Source organism: Chaetodon trifascialis, chromosome 8 (assembly GCF_039877785.1).
Source record: "Chaetodon trifascialis isolate fChaTrf1 chromosome 8, fChaTrf1.hap1, whole genome shotgun sequence".
Classification (NCBI taxonomy): domain Eukaryota; kingdom Metazoa; phylum Chordata; class Actinopteri; order Chaetodontiformes; family Chaetodontidae; genus Chaetodon; species Chaetodon trifascialis.
The window spans coordinates 9,434,949-9,462,659 of NC_092063.1; the positions used below are offsets into that span (position 1 = coordinate 9,434,949).

Sequence of the window (27,711 nt, forward strand, 5' to 3'; positions counted from 1 at the left end):
CAAGACTGACAACATGACGTCTAGTCTAAGCAGCCGACATTAAGTTACTACTAAATAAATCAGTAAGATAGAGAGGCTGAGCTCTCCGTAGCACTTTTCTTTGCCAGGACTGTTGGTGTGGAACTCCAAATGACAAAATTAAATAAAAAAGATGGAGTGAAAAGAATATCTGCAGAAAACAACATATGTAAACCAGCAATTTTTGACATAATTTAAATTATTAAACTTATCACTGAGAAATGTCACTTTGTCAGAATTACCTTGGCATTGTTGCTGCTCTGGCTAACAGGAGCTACCCGGCTAAATGTGGTTGCAGCTGCCGAGCTTGCTCAGAGACTGAGAGCATGAGGTTGGCTAACAGGCCAGGGGGCAGGGATTAGTAATGTAATTAGGTGACATTATGACACTAAAAGCATCGCTCTTAAAGTAGACTTCCAACAAGGACTTTTCTGAAATAATAATACTGCATACTGGCAAAAACAAAAGACAAAATAACATTTCAGGAAATATTGTTAGTTTTTTTCCCCCAAAGATTATTGGTTTATCTCTATAATTCTTTTTATTTACCAACAGAATCAGTATTTTTTAACATCTTTTCATGTAATATTAAAAGAAATCACCATTAAGTTCTGTATTAGGAGGCTTAGTGCTTGAATAAAATGTCCAGAGACAATATTAAATTCAGTGCAGTTACTTGTGCGTGTTTATCAGGTGTTTCGTAATGGCTTTCAGTGACTCAGCCGGCCAGAAATGAGGACGAGAACTGGCCAATTAATTGGACAATCTGCTTTAACCTCTAAAAGTTCTTATCATCCCTTTCTGACAATTCATTTGTGCTACAGACTGCCATCTTTGAAACAGCCAATTTTAAGTACAATGAGAGAATAAGAAAATGTAATTTCGAGTTTGATGATTTTCATAGTTCATGTTCATTTCTGACACGGGCTGTGTGCTTGTGGATGTTAGCTTGACGGACAGACCTGTATGTCTCTCGCTCTTTCATACGACTGATAGGCGATTTTCTCTTCCATGCTCGCCAGCTCCTGTTTGAGGTTAAGGATCTCATTCTGGTGAAGTTCCGTCAGGTCGTTCAGCTGCTCCTCCAGACGCTCACACCTGAACACACAATGGCAGAAAACACACGTGAGAGTCTGGGGCATAATTAGCTTAGACAAAGAAACACATGCAGGAATTAGCAGAAACGGACCCTGAAGGCATCTGACCACATGGCACCTGACTGAACTGATGACTCGCCCTGACAAGATTAGGACATACTTACTCATCTGCTGATCCCACTGGCCAATCAGAGAGAGTCAGCAGCATGAGACAGGCCAATGGAAGGTACCCAGCAGGAGGAGAGGGATCTATACTGCTGTTTATTTTGGCAGGCACATACAATTGGATGGACAACGTAGCACAAGAATAGAGAGAAGACAGGCCCTGTGCATGTTTTGCCGGATGCTGGATTTTTATCTTCTTGTTTTGACATTTTCTACACTAAACATCAAACCCGTGACTTTCATTACCTACACATTATCTACATTCATTACCAAATAACCTAAAGACTATTTTCTTGCTTTGGTCTGTAATATGGCAGAGTATAGGAAATGGAGGAAATCATGTTTTCCAGGAACCCAAAGAGATGTCTTCAAAACCCAAATACATCCAATTTACTATCATAAAAGACAACCAGCATGTATTCACACGATTCATTGATTATCAAAATTGTTGCTGATCGGTTATTCATTTGAGCTCTACATTCATCGACAAAGAAATCACTTGCTGCCCTACTAAGGTCACATTTTAGGCATTTCTTGGTTATGCAAAGATGGATTCAGCCCGTGAGGAGCTATTTAGCAACATGACTGGCTCATGAATTATTATTCCCAGCGGGCCGACGGAGAAGCGGTCATTCTGTTCTGCTATTACTTTGGTCCTAGAGGACAAACACAGACTGCTCTGGACTCAGATGAACATTTTAGGGAGAAAAATGCTTGTTTCTTCACTGTGTCAGTGGCTCACTATATCACCCCTCCTTGCCCTTATCCTGTGCTCTTAATCTTTGTGCCCTCTTGTCAGAACATTCTTGGGGAATGTGAGTGTGTTTTTTAAGGCCAACTGCCCACAGACAGACCAAAACAAAAGCTGCACGGAGACGTCTGAGACCAGATATGGAGAGCTGGGACAAGGGCTGAAATAACACCAAAGGTTTGCTTTGCTCTTAGAGGACACTTGTGAGCAAGTGTGCCTGTCACTTTTTGAAGTGCTAAATTTAAAATACTGCTGTCTAAAAACAGCAAAACTAACATTTTCTTATATGCAGCTCTCAGGCTAGTAACACTGTAATAAACAGTACTGTCTAAATGTTCAAGCAACTTGTTGAAGCAGCACCAAGTTGCACCTTTGTGGAAGTGTTACATGTTTATAAAGAGGGGGTGCAGGTCAAGGTTTTGCTTTCATCTCCTGTGGGCTAGCTTTGATAAAGGAGCTCTCTAGAGCACAAGCGGGGCAAGTGTTGCCTGTGATGATACACAGCAGCAATATGACTGATCAGTAGGTGCAGTTAGTAGGAGGTGTTGCTAAAAACACTTCCTGATTACACACTGTTGAGATTTTTAGGGGATTTCTCATGCTTAACTGGACATGCTTCAGGAATGTACGATGCACACACTGTCGTATGCGCTCTGTCTGTACCTGAAGCGTTCCTCCTGCAGAGCTTGCATGATAACGGTGTAGTCTCTCTGATAGTGGCTCTTCAAACCATCAAGGTTCTCCTCTAGCCTTGCCTGGCCCTCCCTCATCTCCTGCACCTCCTGCAGCAGCATGTCCAGGCTGGAGCTCTGGCTCCTTTCCAGTGTGTTACCCTTAGAACTGGGGGGACCCCCAGGAGCCCCTGTGGTGCTGTTGGCCCCCGCTGAGCCTGACGTAGCGCTAGAGCAGTCATCCTCACTGCCGTACTTGGGACTGGGCTGGAGGTGATGCCCGGTGCTGCCCAGTGAACGTCCGCCAGCCCCCGTCACACCTTCTTCCACTGAGGGCTCGTCCAGAGAGTCTTTAAGCGAGGGGATGTTGTCAGCGCTGCCAAATTTGTTGCGAATCAGCGAGGCAATCTCTCGGGGTTTGGAAACGACGGCCCCGGCGGCAGAGTGGGTGGCCTGGGAGAAGCTGGAGAAGCCTCCCTTCACGCTGTCCACTACGCCTTCACTGAAGCCTGTGACTTTGGCTCCGACATCCTTCAGGCCCTGCTGCATGTCCCGCAGAACATCCTTGGGCTGGCGTGGGATACCATTGTGCTCTACTTCTCGCAGCTTCCGGTGGTAGTGCTCTAATTTCCTTTGTAGCTGCTGGATGGTCTGCGCCGACTTCTGGTTCTTTTTCTCAAAAACCTGTCAGTCACAGAACAGGTTTCATTAGTGATTACACTGAAATAATCCACTCCATTTCAACACATTGAAATTCCACCCCTGCCTGTAGGAACAAACTGAACAAACAGGTTTAGTGTTAATGCACTGATTGTCACATATGCTTACCAGTCTGTTAAGAGTACAATACAATTATACATATACAACTCATCATTTTACCTGTTTGATGCGTGTGCTTTGCTGTTTGTCAGCATTGTTGGCCAGTTTGAGGTACTCAGCAACGTTGTCATCCCTGGCTGTCTGCTCGATCTTAATCTGCTCTGTGAGCTTGAGGATTTTCTGCTGCAGCTGGGCAATTGCCTGTTTAGTACGCTGAGGGTCTGGGGTAGCATCCTCGACTCCTGGGAATGAACTATCCGCTCCACATGAAACAGCCAAGGGTGTTTGGCCCAACCCGCTCACCTCCAGCCGGTCGATCTGAAGTGAGGAGATTGGAAAAGAAGAGAGGGAGATTGGGGTAGGTAAAGGGTAAAGGGTCAGAGAGAGAGAGAGAGAGAGAGAGAGAGAGAGAGAAAGAGGGAAGAGAGAGGGTGAGTTGCATATTGGGTTCTTGGTCATTTTGCTGACATGCAATAAAAAGAGGCTTCTGCATTTCAGCAGCCTGTCGCATGGGAAGAGGGCAAACTGTGTCAGTTGAAAAGGCCACTCGCGGTCAGTTTCTCTGAAGAGGAAGATGCAAGATTTTCAGATTTCATTCAGAGTCTGACAAAGAAAAGAAAGTGGAAGAAAAAACTAAAAAAACTCTGCACATCCATACAAAACTCAATACTTCCAGGTGTTAATCCAGAGCTATCTGCTAATCTCTTTTTATTTGGTTAAACAGGCAAGAACAGAATGAAGTGTATCAGCCAAATCTTTATTTCTGTTTGTTCAGGGAGTGCCGATATAAGGCAAGACTAACAGGATATTAGATTTTTGTTTACAACAGTTTGACAGATTATGAATATTTGTCTGTGTTGCTTTTCAGATGCTGACTTGATTTTGCCAATAAGCCACAAATCGTCTGTGTAAAAATCAAAGACACTATCTAAATTGGGTTTTTCCTGTATTTTCCTCCAACTAGATAAACTCTGCCTGAATAGATGATGAACCTAGCAGCACCTTCAATCACAGACAGCCTACGTGATTCATTTCCTCAAGCACCTCAGGGGAAGAACACACTGAGCGCTGTTACCTCTGGGGCTGATCGTGCTTCAGGGGAGGATCGTGATCTTGTTATCACCAAACATGCACACAAAACAAGCAGCTGAACCTGACAGCACACCACGGGGGGTCAGAAGCCACCCAGAAAAACGTCAAATAGAGGAGGAAAGAGCCGAGCAGCGGCACTCCGATGACACTTATACGGCACTCACACATCACTCATGACATTCTCGCCACTCCATAGCAGGTAAAAAAAAGAAGAAAAAAAAGAAAAGAAAAAAACGCACCTGAGGCTCACCTACATGCGCAACACCATGACTAATTGATGACAGAGACCATAGTCAACAACGCAAACCACAACGCATCCGGGACTAAAGCAAAACTCCAGATGAAAGTTTCTTTCTTCCAAATGAATCCAAACACAGGGAAATTAAACCAAACCAGCTCTTTGATAAGCCATCCTGTCACAAAAAGCGACCTCAGCGTGCGCAAAAAGCGGCTCACCTTTCCATTAGTCAAACGGAGAAACTGTTCCCAGTGCATTGTCCCCTAAGTGAAGGCGAGCCGTGTATTTTCATCTGCCCTGACACTCTGGTGAAGTTAAACCGCTGTCTCAGCCTGTAAAGTCGCCGCGCCGGTTCCTTGAAGTTTCGCCGGACGCAGCTGCCGCTCCGACCTGCAGGGCTTGTTGTGAAAGTTGAAGCACACCTGAAACTCTGTGAACGGGGCAATGTGGAGGCCCCGCCCCTCCCCCCTCCCAGCTGAGGGGTGACGTCACCCTCTAAACTGCACGACCGGCAGCCGTCAGTCATCCTCACCAAGAGCAGAAATAGCTCCTCCGTCAGGGACTTTCTCGTTCGACTGTGCCAGGTTCACCGAGCGCAAAAATACTACTACAGCACTAAATAACCGGCATTACTGCCGTACAACCACTCTATCCAGCGACCACTATTAGAATTACAATCAACTTTACGGGCAAAGTATGTTGACACACAAGGAATGAGTCGATTTCCTTCCTGTCTGCACACTTGGTACGGTACATATGCATGGTTGCGTCCTGCAGGGCTACATTTACAAGTGTAAGTACTGTGCTGTGCTGTGCTGTGCTAAAGTACACATTATAAGATACTTGTACTTTACTTGATGACTGTAGTTTTCTGATTAAGATTTTACATATAAAATATGTCATCAGTTTACCACACACGGTGCACTACCCAACATATAACATACAACAGTGCAAATTAACTCCACCTAGACCAACTACAACACCAACATACTACATACACATAAATGCAGAAATAATTATATTATAATATTATTATTAATATTATTATCCTATAATATACATAGTACCTAATAGTATGACACAAGGACCATTTTCTCTTAATTCTAAGTGATTTTACTTCAGACAGTTCAAGTGCATTTCACTTATAATAGCTCTGTACTGTAAGTCACAGTATAAATGCAGGACTTCCACATTGCAGTATTTTGACATAAGTGAGGGATTAGAATACCACCACAGGGGCAGTGGACAAATATACAGGACCATACAGATACAGATATACAAACAAATATATCAAGCTAATATCTCAGATATAAACAAACAATAAATACAAGGGAGCTGGATAACAAACTGTTTACATACAGGTTAGACTTTTACTACGTACTGTATGTATGAGGCTGTGGAACAGGAAGTGCTTCTAGGAATTAGCAGGGACCATCATTAATATTTGGTCTTATCTATGTCACTTTTAAGAGCTAACTAATGAATGAAGTAGATGAATGAATGAGCAATATTAAACCACAAAATCCCACAAAAACAAAGACTCCAAATGCTCAGACCTGCATCACAAAGATGAGAAAGGGTAAGAATTTATTTTGTAATCAACCAGCTAATATGTGAAGTGAAATCCTGTAATTGAGTTGAACAAGAGGCCACAGGGCAGGAGTGGGAGTCTGGTTCCTGATCTGAGACTATATCAACTCCCGGTCTCTCTGTCTGTGTCTGTGCAACCAATGGAGAGGAGTCCTAGAGGGCAAGAGGAACCAGTCTGACATCCCTTCACCACACACACACACACACACACACACACACACACACACACACACACACACACACACACACACACACACACACACACACACACACACACACACACGTTACATTTAGCCAAGGGCACATTCCTCTGTGTACTGGGATGCACGACAGATTTGGCAAGTTGTGTAACGTTTTTAGGTCATTTAATTTAAAATGCAATGGATTTGCATTGTGTTGATTACTCCACAATAACATAAAATACAAGACGGCCCACATCCATGTGCCAATTCATCTACTGTAACAAATGTTGTTTACAGTAGGTGTAAACATTATCAAAGCCTCTTGACAGGCAGCCAGTGTGATCAAATGAGTCAGAGAACTAGAACAGCCTGCTGGGCTGGCCCAGTGGAGAACTAAGAGGTGACGTTTCAGAGCGGCACCTGGCCTGTACTCGGCTATAAACAAAACAGTATTAATAGCTTTATGAGGGTGAGCATGAATGAAGTGCCAGTTTCATCTATATGAGCACCCCATGGAGTAGAAATGGAAATGTGACCATTTCCCAGATTACTCATGTTACAGATGACTCAATTATCTGATTAACTGAATATGAGCCCTCTGACTAAAGATGCAGATAAAGAGGGCAAAGGACGACAGCTGATCCCTGAGCTGGAGTAAACTGCAATACAAAGATAGAGGTTTTAGATATTGTGATAAGAGGAGCTTGGGACCAGCACACACTGGCACCAAATAAACAATCATTCACTGATCAATAAATGTATTGTTAGAGGCGTTCTTCAGTTGCGTAGGAGAGGAGGTGTCTTTCACAGGAGGTCACTGTACAGTTCTAATGTAATCTTCATACAGACGCATACTGTTATGCTACCGCACATAGCAAAGCAATGGTTCATCCCCACCATTTCCGATGCAGATAAAGAGTTCCAGTTAGTGAACAAATTGTCGGTACAATCAAGTGTCATCCCCAAATGGTCGAGTTTTTCCTGTGACTAATCATGCATGTAATTAAAGATGGTGAGCTGAAGGATTAGGCTAATTTCCCAGGGTTAACGGAGCCAAACATGTTGATGCGCTGAGCCTCTGAAGTAAGAAGTGACAGGCACTGCGTCAGTGAGGCTTGTGCAGGCTAATGAGGGAAGCTGAGTGTATGTGCTTGTAATTGGGGGGCTGTCTGATCCCACTCTGATTAGACTTTATCAGAAAGGAGGACAAAAGGGTCTGCATGGACCTGCCCTATGGCTCTCTCACTCTCTCTCTATCTCTCTCTCGCTCTCACACGCACACATACACACACGCACACACACGCACACACACACACACACACACACACACACACACACACACACACACACACACACACACACACACACACACACACACACACACACACACACACACACACACACACACACACACACACACACACACACACACACACGCGCACAGTTGAAGGAGTCTGTTCTCACTCCACCCATGTCCAAACAGGGTCCACTTGCTGGTGGGTCTGGTTGTGCAACATGCCTCTGATAAAGCTACATAAAGCTGGTTAGAAGCGTGAAAGGGCAACCTCGACTTATCTTCCATCCACCACAGGTCTGGGAAAAGCTCAGTCAAACCTCAACATTCAGACCTATGGCCATACGTCTCACACAGACAAGCATTTAGAAAGCATTACTGGGCTAATCTAGTTAGAAATGCATCACACATAATTAGATACAGGCAACAAGACAACATCTTGTGATGCCCCATCTCAATCTCAAAACCACACAGGACACACATATGCCCCAAATTCCTGTCTTCTCAATGTAGGTCATAGAGCAGAAAATGAACTGATGCTGTCATAAGACCCATTCCATTTTTTTTTCAGCTCTCTTTTTCTTCTTGCCACCCCTTGTTTTGCCTTCTCTAAGTCCTGCTTAATGTGTCTGCTGTTTTGTTAGATGACTCAGGTGAGTTCAGGTTCAGTTCAAGTCTAGATATTCTGATAGCCAGATAGTGGAAACAGACACAATCTTAGGTGTTTTGTCAAACAATGATTGACATCTATACTTCAACCAGGTCAGGGTGAGTGAATCTGAACCGCATTATTTCCGCCCATGTCTGCTGTTTGTTGTTTAAAGATGTATGGATTTTCACACGGCAAAACAAAATTAGTTTTTTTTTAGGCTTATTGCTTATATAATGGTCTTACGCACAGTATTTAGCATAAACATAGCGATCACAAGCCACAGCACTGAGCTGGGCTGTGATTGTTTTGGATATAAACATTTACAGGGTACATTATCTTACCTTCTCTCTCTTTTGTCTTACATGAAAATCTCCTGTTCTCAATGGTCAAAGTCAAGTTTGTGCTATCAGGACGAGTGCAAAAGTACGATACCTTGTTGGTTGCTATGCCTCGCATTCCTGCTGAGCGGCTGTGAGCTTCCTGTGATGTCAGCTCGCGTTTCTTTTGAGGCAGCGGCTTCACGTGCCGAGATGCAAGAGTGATACTAGCACGATACTGTAGTTTCAGGTTTCTTTCTTGGAAATATGTTCAGCTTTACACTTCTCCAATTACAGCATTCTCTCTAGTCTGGAAAAGGTGTAGCACAGATATGTCAAGGCACATCAGAGTTTAGCAGCTGTGTGCTGGGTTAGCCGACCCTGCTTATCTACAGAGTCCAGTATCCATGAGAGACAGGACCTTGGATCCATGGTGGACATAAGAAACAGGGTCTTTAGGTGTTAGCTGAATGTTGTGCCTAAGTAATTTCTGTGATCCATCCACCTGCAAACAGTCATTTGCATTTTACACCTGTCTTCTCTCCATTTATACCACTCGTATCTCTCTGACCTCATCAGGCACGGAAGCCAATCATCTCTGACCGACTGAACTTCATACTCCTGATTAGTCGGTTTGATCTTTAACTTTAACAATAGCTCGCGATGGTGACCGATGTCTCTTATCATACAGATTTTTATCAGACAGATCAAAACTAAATTTGCATCTGATGGTGTGTGGTTGGAGTGGTAGAGCATAGATAGCATAAATATGCAGTGAAGAGCATGTGGGCCCATGGAGTGTGTGGCTGCACTTGTAACTTATTTATAGATATGTCAGTGCATGTGATAATCTGTGCCATATCTAAGCCTAAACCTTTTTTTCTGCCATCCCTTCTCATTTTCTCATGGTTTCAGTTCCCACTCAGCCATGCCAAATTAAGCAGCGTTGAAACTGACACAAAAGAGACGTTTTTAATGGAAATCCGCTTTTTGTTTGCTTTAAGGGGACCCAATGCGGCAACAATGAACCCCATTCACCAGATATGGAAAATTACATAACTCCATGTGATACTTGACAAGAGGCAGTTTACTCAACACATGCACTCATGAATTAGCGCACAACAAAAAGTTGCACTACTAATCATGCACAACAGACTGGCGCGCACGCACATACACACACACACACACACACACACACACACACACACACACACACACACACACACACACACACACACACACACACACACACACACACACACACACACACACAGAGCCAATGCTTGCCAATGCATTTCCTAAGGAATTCAGAGGGTGTGAGAAAAGCCCTTCGTGTTCACCTCCAAAAGAAAGCCACACACATCAGCAGTTGAGAGTGCAGGTCTGAGGAGAAAAAGAGTGAGAGAAAAAACAAAAAACAAAAACAGAGGCTTTTCTAGGGGCCCACTATGACAACAAAGACTTTCAATCCCCGTGATTTCAAGACAAAATCCTTTTCACACCAAGAAATTGCTCTCCAACCAGAGTTTGTGTCTTATAAGTCTCTGGAACACATTTTATGGTTTCAACACAGTATGGTATTTAGTTAGTGAACACTAGACACCTAACATCCATTTTTAACAGGTGAGTAGCCATACACAGTAAACACCACATCAATGCAAACACATTCACTGGATTCATGACACGTGCTGGAATCACTGGGAATGTGAATGAAGTGAGTCAAAATGTCAAAACAAAAATGATGAAAATGATGACCATGAACACACACACTACATACGGGTGGAGACTCACGGTGGTGGGAGTAGGGAGTGGAGAGGTGTCAGCAGTTACCAGGTTGAGGATGACCTCCATGGCGGGGAGACGCATGCGCACGGCTTGGGCTGGAATTTTGTTTGGTCTGTCTATCTGTTTGTGTGTCCCTCGGGAGACGACCGCAGCCGGGGGAGAGGGGAAGAGCGTGGCCCTGGAAGGGCACTCATCATTCTGGACACTTCTCCCAAACAAAGTCCACTTGACTCAAAGTCCACTGGACAAAGACTCCACTTGCCAACGAGGAGACTACACAGAGACTCTTAAGAATTGCTGTTGGCTTGATTGAATATCCAGAATCCATAGAGTGCTCTGTCCCTCCAGCAATGAACCATGACTCCTGATAGCTGCAGAGCCTAGGGAGTGTTGTGCTGCTGGTTCACGGAGCAGCCGCTCTTCAAAGCCCATGGCCACGCTTCAGTGGTAACACACGCTCCGCGCTATACAACAACCGGCAGAGAGGCTATGGAGCACACATATATGCAGCTCTTCAAGCACGACTCCCACAGACAGCGTGTATCAGCGGGAGAACAAGGACTCCTCTGGAGCATGGGGTTCGTCTGACGCCGGTTTGGGGTGACAGAGCCGAGGCGGTTAATCGGATGAAGACTCGCAGGGTTGCATGGAGGCAGGGTTAAAAGCAGGAAGAGTTTACTGTGAAGTTAAGTGTTCAAAGAGTCCGACCGGGATAAAAATCCTCAGAGGGAGAAAAAGAGAGGCAGAGACCCAGAGGACGGATGTGAGGGGAGCGAGGGAGCATGCAGGAAAAAAAAGAGCCCACCAGGAGCTGTCACTGAGAGGGAGACGGAGCGAGAGGGAGCAAAGGAGAGAGGGGTTGTGAGAAAGCTTTGTGAAGGGAGGGGGGGGCTTTTCTTCTGTTGGAGTTTCTAGGCCAGCTCAGCTCCAAAACAGTGGCTAGCTCAGGCAGAAAGAAAGGGACAAAAATCTTGTGCTCCCACCTTTCAATTATCACGCAGTTTGATTGTCGCAGCCAATCAGTTTCCTTAGTGATCATGCTGTAATGAATCACCTTCCGCTGCCTGTGTGCACTACCAAACTGGGTTAGACCAAATGTTTCTAATGACCATCAGCGCTGACTGAACTGCCTGCACTAAAAGTGCCGTGTTTTTTTTTTTCTTTTTCCCCACATAGGTTGTATAACATGAGATAAACACACGAGGACTGAGCAGTTTTTGGTTTAAGGTGGATAAGAAACTCGAACCCAAGGAGAAAAAAAAAAAACAAGATTACACAGATTACTTGGTCATATGATGATTACAAAGCTGCTATTCAAAACTGTGCATACGTGTGCACACATGACTATAGTCTATGACTGTATCAATGGTTACCATGGATGAAAGAAGTGTGTGAATAGCACAGTGATCGCTTTTACTGGACTCCTAAATCAAAACAACAATTGATTTACAGAAAAGAGTTCACAGGCAACATTAATTGTAGGAAATTTGTCACGATCAAATGTCACTGTAGATTTATCTCATTTGTACAGGTAGTAATTATCCACTTCAACTTACGTTGTTTTCAATTTCAATTTCAACCAGAGGTCACTATAAAAAGTCAGTCTGATGTTGGTCTCCTTCACTGCATTAAAACACATGCAAATTCATATTCAAATGCACCCACAAACATAGCTTTATGAGCTGCGGTGCATTGTTCTCTCACGTCTTAGGGTCTGTGAGCCATCACTTTCAAAAAGTGTACAAACCAATTACGGTGAAAAAGCAAAGCAGGGAGCGTAGGGGGTAAGGCAGGACAAGGGCTACTAAAGACTTCTGTGCAGAAGCCGACAGGAGGGAGGGGGAGAGGAGAGCATGAATACACGCTTTAATGAGAGACCGGGAGGAGTTAGGGGACCAGGAGAGAGGGTAGGATTTAGGGAAAAGGCTGCTTATATAAGAACAAAGCCAACATGCTCAAATGGAAGTGGAAGTTTGTGACATGTAGGTTTGACCCCAGTATTGAATCAAAGAGACACATGGCAGCATCAGTCGTTTAAAGTCTGAGCCCAGTTGTAACATGCAAGAGGAAGCCAGTTCAAAGCTGCATATCACTAAATCTATATTCCCTTTACTTGCCTTCACTTGTAACACTTTCCATTCACACACACAAACACTTCAGTAACGCTAATTTAATCTAACAAATGCTATTCCTTCATTTAGCTTAGTCAAATATCATTAGTATTGTATTTTGTAATATGGGGTCTTCCCATTAATATCAGCATTAAACAGAATTTCAGTCCGATATGTCAGCCTCTTCTACTCTTCTAAACAAGGAAACATTATTAGCAAGCTAATGTCAATAGCAGTTTTCTCAGTTAACATGGTTAGCAAGCTAGTTCATTTAGCTAGTTACAGGTGGCAGATAGTAAGGGTGATATTTAGTGACAATTAATCTCTATGTAAGAACTAGTCTGCGCAGTGCGAGCCATTTGAATTTAGTGATGGTAAATCTCCACTCATTGAACAGTTTGTTTTGTGTACGTTTGAACTTAAAGACAGCTTGTGCAACTGGTTCTGGGACCACAACTAAACGTGCGTCACACATTAACTCAAAAAGTTAAAATCATCATATTGTATATCATATCATTGGTCATTTAGGGGAATCCTACACTGAATCTTCAAACAGGGTCCTTTCAGACACGTATGCATTGCATTAATTCCAGCCTCAGGTTCAAGTCTCCTTTAGAGGCCATGTGGCCCCCAGCAGCTCCCGTCAGTCCAGGAATACGCAAGCTTTCAGGGTGACTCAGGGCACCTTTAAACACTGCCTGGTAGCATGCCTTAATAACATACCTAAAATAGCAGAGAGAGTGCTTCCGCAATGACAGTTTCACAGAGGGAGGTACACTCATGTCCTGACAAATGCCTGATGCTCGAAAGTTACATAGAAAATGGAGATGCTGACCTCATGGCCTGCTTTACCGTATTATTGACACATTAGCTGGTCAAAATTAGGGGGCAGAAAGAACAGCTGTGACCTGTTTTAGATGTTGCTCACATTGGTCGAATTAATGTTAGCTACAAGTTAACTAAGATGGTAATGGGAAAATTATTTATCTTTACCATGTGTTATTAGAATTAAATTACAAATTTTCAACTCAAATATGATTTCTCAGACACAGTGGTCCAATTTGTAGGGTGATATTTGGAGTAATTATGCATCCTGTTATTGACTGCTCAAATACTGCACATCTCATTCATTACATGTCATGTTTTCTGCTTTAATTCTTCACTTGAGTATAGAGCTGAACGTAGAAAACATCTTGGTTATGAGGCGTGTCGCAGCTCTAAAAGCATGGATTCTAGTTGCATTGCACTGGCAATTAAGTTCATTTCTAGCATTTAGAATAGATGAATCTTTATGTGAGTGTGTGAGAATGTCAAGAATATTTGTGCAAACGAGCTCAGTCAAAAAAACCCTCTCAAAACTGTTCCTCTGACCTTTATGTGGTGTCTCACTTAATGGGTTTGACACACAGCTGTGCCTTGCAGGCAAAACAATGACCCAATTTGATGAATATATCACATTATAATATCTTTTTCTCTCTCACACACTAAAACACATGCATTTCACTCATGTGTTGGGGGACCTGCTGAACTGCTGATGTATGTGGCCATGCTTTCCTAGTTATGCAGTATGACACACACAGCTGTAGCACTTTTTGCTACCACAGTATCATGTGATCTATAGTTTGAGAGCCATACTGAAATTAATGGGAACACAGAATACATATATTTATGGGAAGGTCTAAAGCAGCATTTACACAGTATCACAGTTAAAACATGTCAGGGAGACACATTAAACTTTGGAGGCTAATGGAAATGTTTCATTCTCATTAACTACATTTTTCTATTAGGCATAAGTAACGTATAGCTCTAGGCTTGAACACAAAACAAAGAAATGTTATGATAAAAGGCTTGAAACCTACTCACCCAATCTCCTAATACACTAAAGTTCTAAGGCCTTGTTAGCATTTTACATTAACATTTTGGAATAAAATGTTATGTTATTCTGTCACAAGCGAGAATTTTCTTACACTAGGAACAACTGAGATGAACTAATAATAGACAAGTAGATGACGATGATGCAGTCAGTTGCACAGCTTCATGATTATAATGAAAAAAGAAGACTACACAAAAAGGGCAAATACTAATATTACTATTGAAAATTAAGTGTTTTGAGGAGGCAGACAGCTGAAATGAATGTGCAGCAATCATCCATTTTTGAGAATACTTGGCACTCATTTAGGATGCTAATGGGAGCCATTTGTTATTTATTGCTGATTCCAACTTATTTTTTTTCATTGCCAGCTATTAAAATGCAGCAAGTGGCTTGCCTCTATGACAGCAAACAAGTACACAACAGTTGCAAGCTTCACCCATAGCCCCACCTTTGTAAAATATGACTGCTTTTTGTTTACCACAGTAAAATGTCAGAAACTTGATGTTTTACACACATTTTCTCTGGTTTGAAAACAGAAGCTCTGTACATTCTGAATGGACAATGCTGTGACGGATTAGCTCACATGTGAAGGCATAGAGAAAGACTTGTGCAGAGATGTTTCCTCAGCCAGTGGACAGAGGCAGCAAGATCCTCATAATACATAATACTCATTGTCATTCGGAAGACAGAGCCTGGTGCTGAATCGAGGCCAGGCGGGTGCTACAAAGCCAGAAAGTTCTGGAAGACTCCAGAAGAAAAAGGGAAGAGACTGGCTCTGATGTAACTGGACTGGGATTGGAGAAAAGGTGAACTGAGTAAGCACGATAAACCGAGTGCCATATGGAAAGTGAGAATAAAGCAGAAAATTTGAACTGAATTCAGGGTGCGATCACAACAGTCCCATCCACGTGACTGTAAATTTTAATGGGTTATGCTGTGAAATGGTTTGGGGGTGTGACAGGTTACGTAAAGGCAGAAGAGCGAGAGCTTTGTCTGCACGGACTGGGGGTAATTCAAGCCTGAGAGGGGAGACAACCATGACTCGGAGCTCAGGCCTTGTTGAACAATACCTTCCCCATAAAAAGAAGCCCCCTGTCCAACCCTGGCTGTCCCCAGTCTAAGCTCCAGTATAATCAATGGCCCTATTAGCAGTTACATAAACCACTGGGTACTTTATACACAGGGGCCATTATGACTGGCAGGGTCAGAGAGCGTGAAACATCTTAGTGGCCAACTCCAACACTGGCATCTACAAGAGCCAGGCAGGAAGGAAAACAACAAACGATAACAACAACAACCCGAACAATTAAGTGTTCTCAGTCCCATCTCCTGTCTGGACACAGATAACAGTGAATAACGTCAGCTGTGTATCCGAGACGTAAGCATGTCTGTGCCAATAGTGTTAGTGTGTTTAAAATGTCTGCTCACACAAATCCCCCCCCAAAAAACAACATATTTTCTGACTCACCACTTGGCGACTAAATATTGAGAAATGGCATTTGAACTAATGAACACCAACGTGTCTTTCTGGAAAAATTTAAAATCATGGTATCTCTGGATAATCCATGTATCTTGCTGTAAACTGTTTTTGGTATAAAAACCCTTCAGCTGATCTCGGGTAAACACAGCTGGTAACAGGTCAGTGTTGATGAAAACACAGCACACGTACATGAGGTTTCAATGCGGTGCAGTATGACGTTATTGTAAATTTAATAGTGAATGCAGCACATCTGTGTGAGTTATATTGCCTGTGTATTTTGAAAGTGCAGAGCAGAAGTCACTAGGAAATAGATGTATGTATGTGGCATGGCAATTTACCTCCAGTGGAGCTAGACCAATAAATCATTGGGCCAACAAGTTGGCTGATATCAAGTTATTGCAGATAGACCTGCACTGGAGTACATATATCAGCCAAAAAGTAATAAGTGCACTGCAGAAATACAAAAGATAGGAAGTAATTCAGAGGTAATTTATGTGCCGCTTAATACGCATCATGGGCACGATTATTTAAAAAAAAAAAAATGAAAAAACAAAACAAAGGGATCCTTTGTTTGTTCATGTTATTTCCTTATGTACATCAGATATATCAGCTATCGCTATTGCAGCCTCAGCATTATTGGGTTAGAATTTCTGTAGAAGCATGAAAGTGCAGGTGATGGTATGATATGTGTAAGACATTTGTGTAGGATCATGGGGTTAGAGAAAATGTGTATGTACAGTGGAGCAGCGTGTGTACGTGAAGGAAAACAGGGGAGAAACATTGTTTATCCATTGGTGGTGGCTGCTTTTTGTTGGAGCTACTTGTGTTTATACTCAACCCATCCTGATTATGCAATGTGGAAACAGAAAGGGCACTGGCCCAAAATGCAGAGTTGGTCTGGCTGGATGCTGTGCAATACCCAGAGCACCATGGGGCAGTATGCGGGCCCAAACATACTGCCAGCCTATTCATAAGCAGGAAGATGCAGAATCTAGAACAAACAGTCCCAGCTTTTTGGCCCTGAAAGATTATTTGGTCTGGCCCCTTCTCAACTCCGTCCTCTTAACACAAACCCCATATCACACATTGCGGCCCCATGCTGACCTCACCTCCCACTTTGAAATAGACTTATTGAATGGTCTGGGGCTATGGGTACTATTTAGGAAGTTTTAGTGAGACTCCACTGTGTGAATTAGGCCACTAGAAAGCAGTAGATTTCATAACAGGAGGACAGATAATGAGGACTGGCATTTGGCTAATAGCGTTCATCAGTGCTTGACAGCTATTATCTAATCAAAATCTTAGAGGGCATTCTCTCATTGCCCATTCAGGTTATCTAACAATGACATGGAGACTGCCTCATGTACTGAAGCTACCTTCCAAAACCGAGCTCATATTCATACTTTAATTTCCATAACTGAGGAAACACACAGGTTAATTATTACTGTTCACCCTAGTGACTGACCCTTGTCAAGATCAGACTCCGGCTCAAACTGCGCTCTACTTTGTGTGAAAGTTGAGCACTTTCTCTATTCTCCTCAATGTCTGATGCACCATATCATCCATCATACTGAAGACGAAAGGCAAACAGACCTACATTCAACAAATTAAATTCTGACAGTCCTTACGGCATTCCCCCAGCATTTGAACAAGGCTTGGGGGATGACTATTCTAGGGATGAATGTGGATTATTATACCATTGAAAGAGATAAACATAAGAAAATATAACAATAAATGAATATCACAACCAACAACAGCCAACTTGGGTATTACAGCCAATGGCAGCCTCAACCCAGGAGGGGGAGCTAGAGCACAAAATATGCTACACTGTGATTTGCTGCATCTACAACTGACTCTGTTAACGTCTGTCTTTGACTGCAACATTTCCAGACAGGTACCCTGTCGATAGCCCTTCTTTTTTTGCATTCTTTCATTATCTGTCCTCCTACTGACAGACATGCAGCCCCTTATGAAACATAATTCAGACCTGATGTGGCAGTTACATCAAGTCACACAGGTGCCTTGTGGGCTGATACTGAGAACGGGGAGGAAGGGAGGATATATCAAGGAGATGAACAGCTGAAATAGCAAGGGTGAGTGTGCACACTGTGTGACCCTTGTGTTATGCTAGAATATTTCAAGACAGGGGATCATGTGAAGAGATAAGAAAAAGTGGGAGTAAAGGGTAGATAATGCTGGATCGTGAAACAAGAGTATGCAGAGAGAGCCTGTTTGTGGTGCTATGTCATTTTGGATGGAACATTTTCAACCAACTGTATTATTCGCCTGGACAAAATCAAATACACTGCATTGCTGTTTCAGTGGTCCTGAGATCATTTTCCAGTGAGCCTTTCTGATGGGATGCAAACAGCAAAAAAAATGAAAGATTCCTTGGATTCTTACTGGCTGACACACATGAGAATGAGAGGAATGGTTTTGGTTATTAGTGGAGAGAAAATCTGACGATATTTCCCTTGAGGTTGTGATCAGATTTGAATTGTGTGTGCACGTGTTCTAAGTGGGTCAGTGGAGCAGAGCTGAGCTCAGCGATCTATAGCCTCATCCATAATTCATCAGAGTCACACAAATGATATAGACTGAGCAGGGAGTGGCAGGGATGCAGAGCATGCCCTCTCTCAGTCTGTCTGTCTGAGTGTTGTCTCTGCTACCCCTCTCTCTGAATGAACAATTTCCCTTAGAAAACAACCACCACCCTGAATAAAGAGAAGAAAACCAAACACATGATGTTTCATAAAGGTGCACATTAGTGCATTTTGACAACACAAGTCATGAAAGTATGACAAAATACTGAGGGTGTCCTTTGTCCTAACCCAGCCAGAAGACAGTGTCAGAGGAACAGACATGTGGGTCAAGGTTGACGAGAACATCCTCAGTGACTGACCAAGTATGTGGCAATCCTCCAACGGCTGACAAAACAGCATAGATGCACGTGCATGCCAATACGAATGTCCTCTTTCATACACACACAAACACACACCGTACCAAAGAGGAAGGACCAGCTGCAAGCCAAAAATAAATACACAAAGGATGACCCATAGTGACTCACTGCTGACATGTACACATAAATGCACATGACCTCTTGCACAGACATGCATAACAAAACTTAAAAACATTCAGACAACATGTGCAACCCCCAGTAAGTATTATAATCATTAAGTATAATATTAAAACAAGTTGATTGAATATCAATCAACTGGTATTGTCCTTTGATACATATGGCTGCAGAAATTATGTCATTCATCTGTAGATAATGAAAAGATGTGGAAAATCTACTCGTCAAGGGGTGGAATATTAGTCTACATGAATCAAGACATATTAATACACTTAAGTGCCCTTGAAAAGTGAACTTGTCCAGCACTGGTTCAGACATCTGTCTATTAATAGCAGCAGAGAAAAAGGCAGAGAGCTGCAGTCGACTCCTTCCTCATTCAGACCCAGATTATAAACCTACAAAACTGGCTGAGAAGGAAGAGTGGCTCCAAACTCATAGCTTTATCTTTCTCTCCTCATGACTGCATCCATCCTGCTAATCAATCCCCATCCTCACACACACACACACACACACACACACACACACCTACCTACATTTATCTTTCAAACCTTCCTGCCCCTCCCATTTGTCTTATGAGCTTTTCTTTTAGTCCTTTACTTTCACACCATCACATCCGCCTTGATGGTTTCCACACACAAAATTGCTTGTTATACATCAACTGTGAAGCCGTGATGTGTGTTAGCATGAGTGTGTGTTTGTATTTGTGTGTGGAGTAGCCTAAAGTGTTCCCACTGTTGTGAATGCTAACAGCAAGCAGTACTGGATAAGGGCGTTGGCCTATATGTATAATCACATATGAATATTCAACAGCTAATTAAACAGGCTGGGGCTGGGGCTACGCTTCAAAGGGAGCACAAACAGTTGGGTGGAGAGTTCAGGCACACACAACACACACACACACACACACACACACACACACACACACACACATGCGCCTGCATACAAAAGATGAGCATCTGATTCAAGGCTTCTCTCTGGATTTTACATGGCACAACAAAACATTTACATTGCATCTATTAACTTTTTTTTGTTCATTCTCTTTGAAGTGGAAGACAGGAGTCCCATTGAGGTCTGTTAACTGTCAAGCACAAACTTTTTTTTTACTGACACTGCTACATAATTCACAGCTGTCTCTGCGTGTCATTCAGAGGACTCAATTTAAATACGCTCTTGAAGAAGAACAGGAAACAGCGGTGTCTCTGCAGCACTGAGATCTAAGCGATATGGTTGTCATTCCAACATGTCTCCTGTGTCGCTCTGCCATTTGAAATATATGACGAAAGAGAAAGCTTAATTACAAGGTTTAGAGCAAATGAACTGGTGAATTGCAAAGATTCTAATTTTAGAAGACTCTTTTTTTGCTACCCTAAGAGGTTGTTGTTCACCAGACTAGGCTGGTGGGGTGGCTGGCAGATCACACAGTGAACCTGCAAGCATTCATCTGGCTAAAGCCGCTAAGGCCCTATTTGAACATCACTGTTACCATGGAGATGGGCAACCGGCTACCCTGTCTGTGAACTGGACACAGATGAGAGGGAGAGAGATGAAGAGAGTGAGAGCTAAAGAAATACGGTCTCTAAGACATGAAGTAAGACAAAGCATGGAGGAAAAAAGAAATATTGGGAAGAAAGCTGAAGAGGTGGTGCACAGGGAGAAAAATAGTATAACAGATTGAGATTATCTGATTACAGATCCTGCACAAAGCTGCATGTGCTCTCCTGCAAATGCACAAATATATGCAATAGTATAAACAACAAATATATACAGACAGGTGACAAATTAAAGGTAAAACTTACGGAAAATTAGTATAGAACAAATGCACATGCTTCATATAGAACATAAGAGTCACTGAATGGTTTGATGGGTACAAAAATGGTGCAAATCATAATCACCACATGTAAATCCAGTTGAACACCTATGGGAGATTTGTGACAGATGTGTTAAGGCCCATACACATTGTACAAGTCTGAGCAATCTCAGCATCTCAAGTTCCTAATTCACAGAGAATCACGATTACATCTTCAGTTGTCATTTAAAACTGTGGTCTAGATTGCATTGTGAAACATATCCATGACATTGATTTTGAGCTTTGCAGACCAAAGACAGTTGGTGCCATAATTCTGAAACAAATTGTCATGTTGAGATGGCTGGTACAGCCAAAGTAGACAAAAGACTGTAAGCACCATTTTTTTTTCTTTAGACAGTGCTCACAACACCAAAAAGAAGGGACAAGCACAGTTTAGAGACTTGTTGATTCTATGCCAAAGTACACTGAAGCTGTTCTGGCACCTCGTGTTGGTCCAACACCTCACTTAATTTGACAGTGCACACATGCACACACGTACACACAGAGGTAACAAGTGATGTAATTAAGGAGAGAGCAGGACAAAAGGCCAATGTTTAATTGGTGTTAATAGTTAATAGTTAATATTGGTGGTTGTTCTTCTGATCAATGATGGCCTCTTGACAAACATACACCCACACTACAGAATACACCTTGAATGCAACGCAAACCCAACGCCACTGTTTGTTTGGACTGTCTGGAGGAGAGATTTACACTCGTCATAAACTACAATTACCGCTTCATGGTCGTAGGCCTCTGAGTGCAGGCTTTGAAGGAATTCTATATAATACATAAAGTGTCTTTTCTGACAAAATTGATGCTATCACTATATTGGAAAGTATGACACCACTGAATAATTTAGCAGTCTCAGTAAATCCAGTGAAAGTATCATCAGTTCATAATTTTATCCTATGTTAGCTAAAATTAGAATATGAATTCTTGCATTGTAGCCTAAAATGTGACCTTTGACCTTTGACCTACAAAATCGAATCAGTCCAACATCCAAGTGGATGTTTGTGGCAGATATTATGAAATTCTGTCAAGTTGCTCCTGAGATATTGCATTTGCAACATGGGATGTACAGATGGATGCACGGACAGAAGTATGTCTGACGGATGTGTGTACGTACAGTTGGACAATCCAAAAACATAATGTCTCCAGTTTTGGCTCTCTCTGGCATGGAGGATTTAAAAAGACGAATGAATGAAAGGAGGATTTTGTTTGTCTCACATGAGGGATGGAAGACTGGTAAGCAACGACAGGAAGGAAAGTGACTACAGGGTAGTTGAGAAGGGAAGGACAAGAGAGGGGGAAAGATTATAGAGCAAAGAAGGGAGATTAGCACATTTGAGAAGAACAGTTTTTTTGTTCTTTGTCAGTACAAACCACAGTCACAGATCAGCCAAACCCATTAGCGGCTTTACGCTACTTCCTCTTAACTGTAACACTGTAATAAAGTCTCATAGTTAATGTCAACAACTTTGAACCACAGACAGTCATGGTGGTGCACTGACGGCAGCGAAACACACACACACGCCCACACAGTGCTTGAAAAACAATCTGCTACAGGCTCATAGTTGGCAAACACAGCAGTGGAATGACATCACCTCCACTGTGGACTAAAAGCACGTGCTTCATCATCACCATGGCTATGTCTCTCTGCAGAAAGTCAATCGAAACTTGGCTGTTTGATTATACGCAGGTTTTACTGCATACTTCCACGACTGTGCTTCCTGTGACAAAAAGGGCAATCTGCTGTGGCAATGGTTTGATAAGACTAATAATTATCATATGCATCTGTAGCCGTGGTTGTATATAGTGAACATGACCCATCTAGACCCCATGTTTGTCATTAGCGGCTTTTCAAATAACTCAGTATCACTGAGATAGTTTCAGGACGAGGCACGGTGTCCTGCTGCAAAGGGCAGAAAAGCTTTCATCAACACACAGCTAGTAGCCTGGGGAGGTGAGAGACGATGAGAGCGCAGCGATGAGGATGCTAAACTAGCAGGGACAGAACAAGCCCCAGGGGACCAGGTGATGTTCGGCGCCTGCCAATGACACTTCTCTTTCTTGTCCTCTTACAGGACAGTACTAGGGGAATTACAGAAGTGGACCAAATCACTCAAAAGTGAGTTTGTACTATCAAAAAACATAGAATAGGAATTCAAATTGATCTACTTAATCCTTTTAGTGGAGGCCATTAAATGTATAATACATACATAGTTGAAATCTGATGGTACAAAACAAATCTCTCATACAAAATGTGGTTTTAAAACTATGGAAACAGTAAGAGATGGAACAAAGATCCTTTTTTACCAAGGCTCAAAAAACACAAAGTTATATAGAGTTTGAGTCTTCTAATGGTCCTGTAAATAAAGTGAATTCATTTGATGCATCCTACAATTTCTTCAACAAACCCACAAGAATCTTCTTTCCTTATTGAGAGAGAATAAAGCAGCAATATTTGTTTTTTGTTCTTTCGTAAAAATAATGTTGCAGTGCCCCATTACAGACATGCTTCTCATTTTTTCTATATTCTAAATTCCAATTAATTAACTCACATTACAATTCATCAGTCCAAATAAATCACTTTATGCATTTGATCCAAATGCCAACATAGACATAATTGAGATAACTATGCAAATTAATCAAATAGAATTTTCTTGGTTCTTTTAAATAACATTTGCTCATATGACGTTGTTCTAATTAACAAATCAACCCAGTTTTTGAACATTGCCATATTTGGACTCTTGTTCTCTAAAGCCCACGTTGATCAATGGGACAAAATCCATGCATAATACTGCTGTCCGAATTTGAAACAGAATTAACTTAGGGCATTTCAGGATACTAATCCTCAGGCCCTCTTCTATGTGATTCACTATTTTTCCCATACACATCATGTACAAACAAACCTTAAGGTTTTTTGTTACTTTCTTTTTTTTTCAATCCACATCGCTCAGCGTTATTAGTTGATTTTAAGACGACAGCATTACATGAAAGCAGCTGAAAACAGGATAAGGAAAAAGTGACATGTTAGTGTGAAACTGTATTGCACTGTGCAACATACTGAATTTTTTGAAGAAATTTTAAGTTAAAAAATACAAGCATTTAATATCCGACTACATTGCTGAGAGTCCTTGCAGTATTTATCTAGACACAGCTGCATGATTTCAGCTGGACTGGAAGCTGGTCCTCTGAATTGTTTGAGGTATTTGGTTTTGAGCTGGTTAGGGATTACTGCAGGAGAACGCAGGATGTTATCTCTCACACAGAAATCAAAATACAGTGCTGATAAGACAAAGGAAGGCTGAGCAGGAGGACAGGTGGACATGTAGATATGTGGCCTGAGGTAAAGAGACAGGGTCATCTACCCAAGGGAGACAAGGTTAGTGAACATTTGCAGACAGGCCCTGAAGGGCATTATCTTGTCTGAAGACAAACACAGCTTCAGTCTCTCTTAGACACACAAATCCTATGTTGTGTGAGAGGACGAGCCTCGAGGCTTGGCTCCTGTTTCATCTCAACTCAATAGCTCATATCCCACTAGAGCCTACTCTCTGCTTCCAATCTCCTGTCTTAGACAAGTCTTCTATCCTGACTAAACATTTTGCACCTTGCAGCCATTCACTTCCTGTCTGTTTTTACTCCTGTTTTATCCCTCTGAGAAGAGACAAAAGACCAGTCTAGATCAGTCTACATCAGTCTGGGACCAGGTCTTCCAGTCTGAAAGTGAGACTGCGCCATTTTGCCAACACATGCACGTACATGTCAATGCTGCCAGGTATATGAACATCCAGCAGCACCATTACACAGACTTAGAGATGAATGGGGAGGGTGTAGTCTGTCAATCAATGAAGCAGCTAATAAATCCCACAGGCTGAGCACCAGCTTGCAGAACAGTGGACTCTTAACAGACCTAATGTTGAGTTTTAACACAGCCCCTCTATTCTCTTTAGCAGCACAGCCACCAGGGGATAGATATATCAAACTCATGGACAGTTGTATATCACAGTAAACTAGCCTTTTGTTGCAAATGAAACATAAATGCTCCCAAATCACCAATAATGAAACATAAAATTTACCAATCATTTCATCCCTTGGCAACAGCTCCAATCGACCTCATAGGTTGCAGCTCTTGCTGCTGTAGTGCGAGTTACTGTTTAACAAGAGTTTAGATAAAGTGCAAAGACAGACCACTCGGTCACTGTATGGACTGAACCACCGAAAAGTCAGTGAAAACACAGAGGAAAATCTCTGTATACTAAAAAAAAATTGACTTGAAATTGATTTGCAAGAACTGTGCAAACAATACTACTGTATATATAGTTTCTGCAACTGACAACAGAGTCCATTTGTACCATTTTGACTGCTGTCCTAAACAAAGCACTGATCAAGCAGCCAAAAACACACACTCTTGACACAACACCAACTAACTAAGAGACAGAAAGACAGTGAAAAAAGATTTGCAAAACCACCACACAAGACTTTGCCAGAAACAAAAAGCTATGACAACTGTGCCTTCAGCAATGAATGGTGCTGCTGCATAGAGATGGGAAGACACACATATGGTTTTAACGACTAAACAAGCTTGTGTGTTTTAAGCTTACCTTGGAGTACTGCCTACGAAGGCTGAAGCGCTGCACCATCCTGACTGACTGCTGTACCCACAGCTGGAACCCCTGCCCTACTCCTCTCCACTGATATCCCTCCAAAGTACACACTGCCTCACATAGTACACTGCAGATTCACACACACACACATACACACATTGAGGGCACACAAACTACCCTCCTCTCCAAACATCCATGTGCACACACATTTCTAGTCCACACCGCTTTCGTCTACTATGCAAACAGGAGAGTGAGGAGTGAGAGAAAACAGAGGAAGAGAGGGAGATGAAAAAAAGGGAGGCAGAGCAAGTAGAGATAAAGACAGCTCAGCTGCGTTGCCCTCTACTCATATTCACAGTGATCCCCTGAGCTCTGTCTCCCTCTCTCACAGACACAGTCACTCACACAAGATGCTCACACCACATGGCTGTCAAGGCACAAATGATTTCTAGTGTACATACACACACGCAGTAGTCTCACAGTCACACATATACACACCCCTCCACATCCTCTTCTAAACACAGCACTGTTAACACATTCACACAACACACAGCCGGTGCTCAGCTCTCACTCATCTAGGACAAGGCAAGGTTGCCTCCTGCTTCCTGTCAGTGAGCTGGAGGGTGGGGTGAGGAGGAGGTGGTGGTAGAGGAGGAGGAGGAGGAGGAAGAAGGGGGGTGGGGGGGGGGAGGAGGGACCAGCTGACTGTCTATACTAACTCTCTCCAGGGACAGAGGGAGGGGGACAGGCAGGGAGAGGAGGAGAGAAAAGAGGAAGAAAAGAAAAGGGGAACGCAGGAGGGAAATTGTTGATAAATAGAAAAGACATTCATCATTGCTGATACATACTCAAATTTACAAGCTATGCAACCCTCAACCTCCACTAACAGCAGGATGTCACAAACCTTCAAGGTCAACCATGCCGTTACTATGGTAACCCATGGAGGGCGTAGTCGAGGTTGCTGCAAGTTTGGGGGTAACCACAGTGACTGCTTGGGTGACCTGCATGACATTGTTCTCTTGCTGTGCAGAGACAGGGCTGTGACGGTAGCTAGAGAGGGGTGAGACAGGTTATCATCTCTGTCAAGGGCGAGCAACGGACCACAGAAAGGTTGATGGTCGTCTATCACAGCAGCAGGACTGATGGAGCACAGATGTCTGCTAGCCCTGCTCCATCATCCCAGGTGAGGTCATTCACACAGGACCGAAGGATACTTGATTTTGCAGATGAAGAAAACGGGAAGGGGAATGTTAAATTCAGCTCACATTAAAGATGTCAGTTAATGTGGATGTCAGCACCCACTGGTCTAGACATACTGCCCACCACTGGACTGATAGCCAGCCATCACTATATCTCTGACACACTGATACTGAGTCCTTGGCATAGCTTATTTCATTAACCCAAAGATCGGTTTTAGTCTACAACTAACATGAGCTCATAGGGCAAGCTCAACCTCCTCATGAACCAAGCCCAGTGCCTCTCACAGCAGGTTAGCTGATCTGACAGTGCCCTCTGGTGGCAGACAGAACAAACTGTCCAAAAGTCGGGTTTACCTAAGGTGGTTAAAAAGGGCTGTGACATTTTATCAAGCCAACACACACACACACACACACACACACACACACACACACACACACACACACACACACACACACACACACACACACACACACACACACACACACACACACAAAATCTATGCTACTTCTTTTCCATTACATAACACTACAACTCTAACCTCTACACATACACATAAGTAATAGATAAATAGATGATTATCCAAGAAGAATACTAAAGGAAAGATTTTGAAAACACATTGATTTATATTGCAGCATTTGCTGTAAGCCATGGATAAAACAACTCAAAAAGTAAAATGCTTTTAAAAGATAGATTCACAATTTGTAATCTAGCTTAAAATCATAGTCAGGTGCCCACATGTATATCAAAACATTTTTCTATTCCTCCTGTTCATTCTGGCCATTTAACGATCCCTTCCTAATGTGTTTCCAATGGAAGTCACTGGGGGCTAAATCCAGAGTCTTTGTTC

The 27,711-nt window shown here is 42.7% G+C and overlaps 1 protein-coding gene across 9 annotated transcripts in view; it reads right to left on the minus strand.

The window, feature by feature from the left end:
• tmcc1a (transmembrane and coiled-coil domain family 1a) overlaps positions 1-27,711 on the minus strand; it is a 43,771-nt gene that overhangs the window by 2,810 nt on the left and 13,250 nt on the right. For 6 of the 9 annotated variants that reach the window (XM_070967693.1, XM_070967694.1, XM_070967692.1 and 3 more), the window contains 3 exons: positions 3,582-3,839; positions 2,695-3,386; positions 981-1,116 (listed from right to left, as the gene is read on the minus strand). In XM_070967693.1, the coding sequence (XP_070823794.1) occupies positions 981-1,116; positions 2,695-3,386; positions 3,582-3,839 (1,086 nt within the window). Of the gene's footprint in view, positions 1-980; positions 1,117-2,694; positions 3,387-3,581; positions 3,840-5,069; positions 5,213-10,677; positions 11,482-25,661; positions 27,005-27,711 lie in introns of those variants that run through there. The other 3 variants (XM_070967697.1, XM_070967695.1, XM_070967696.1) reach the window with 3 other exon arrangements.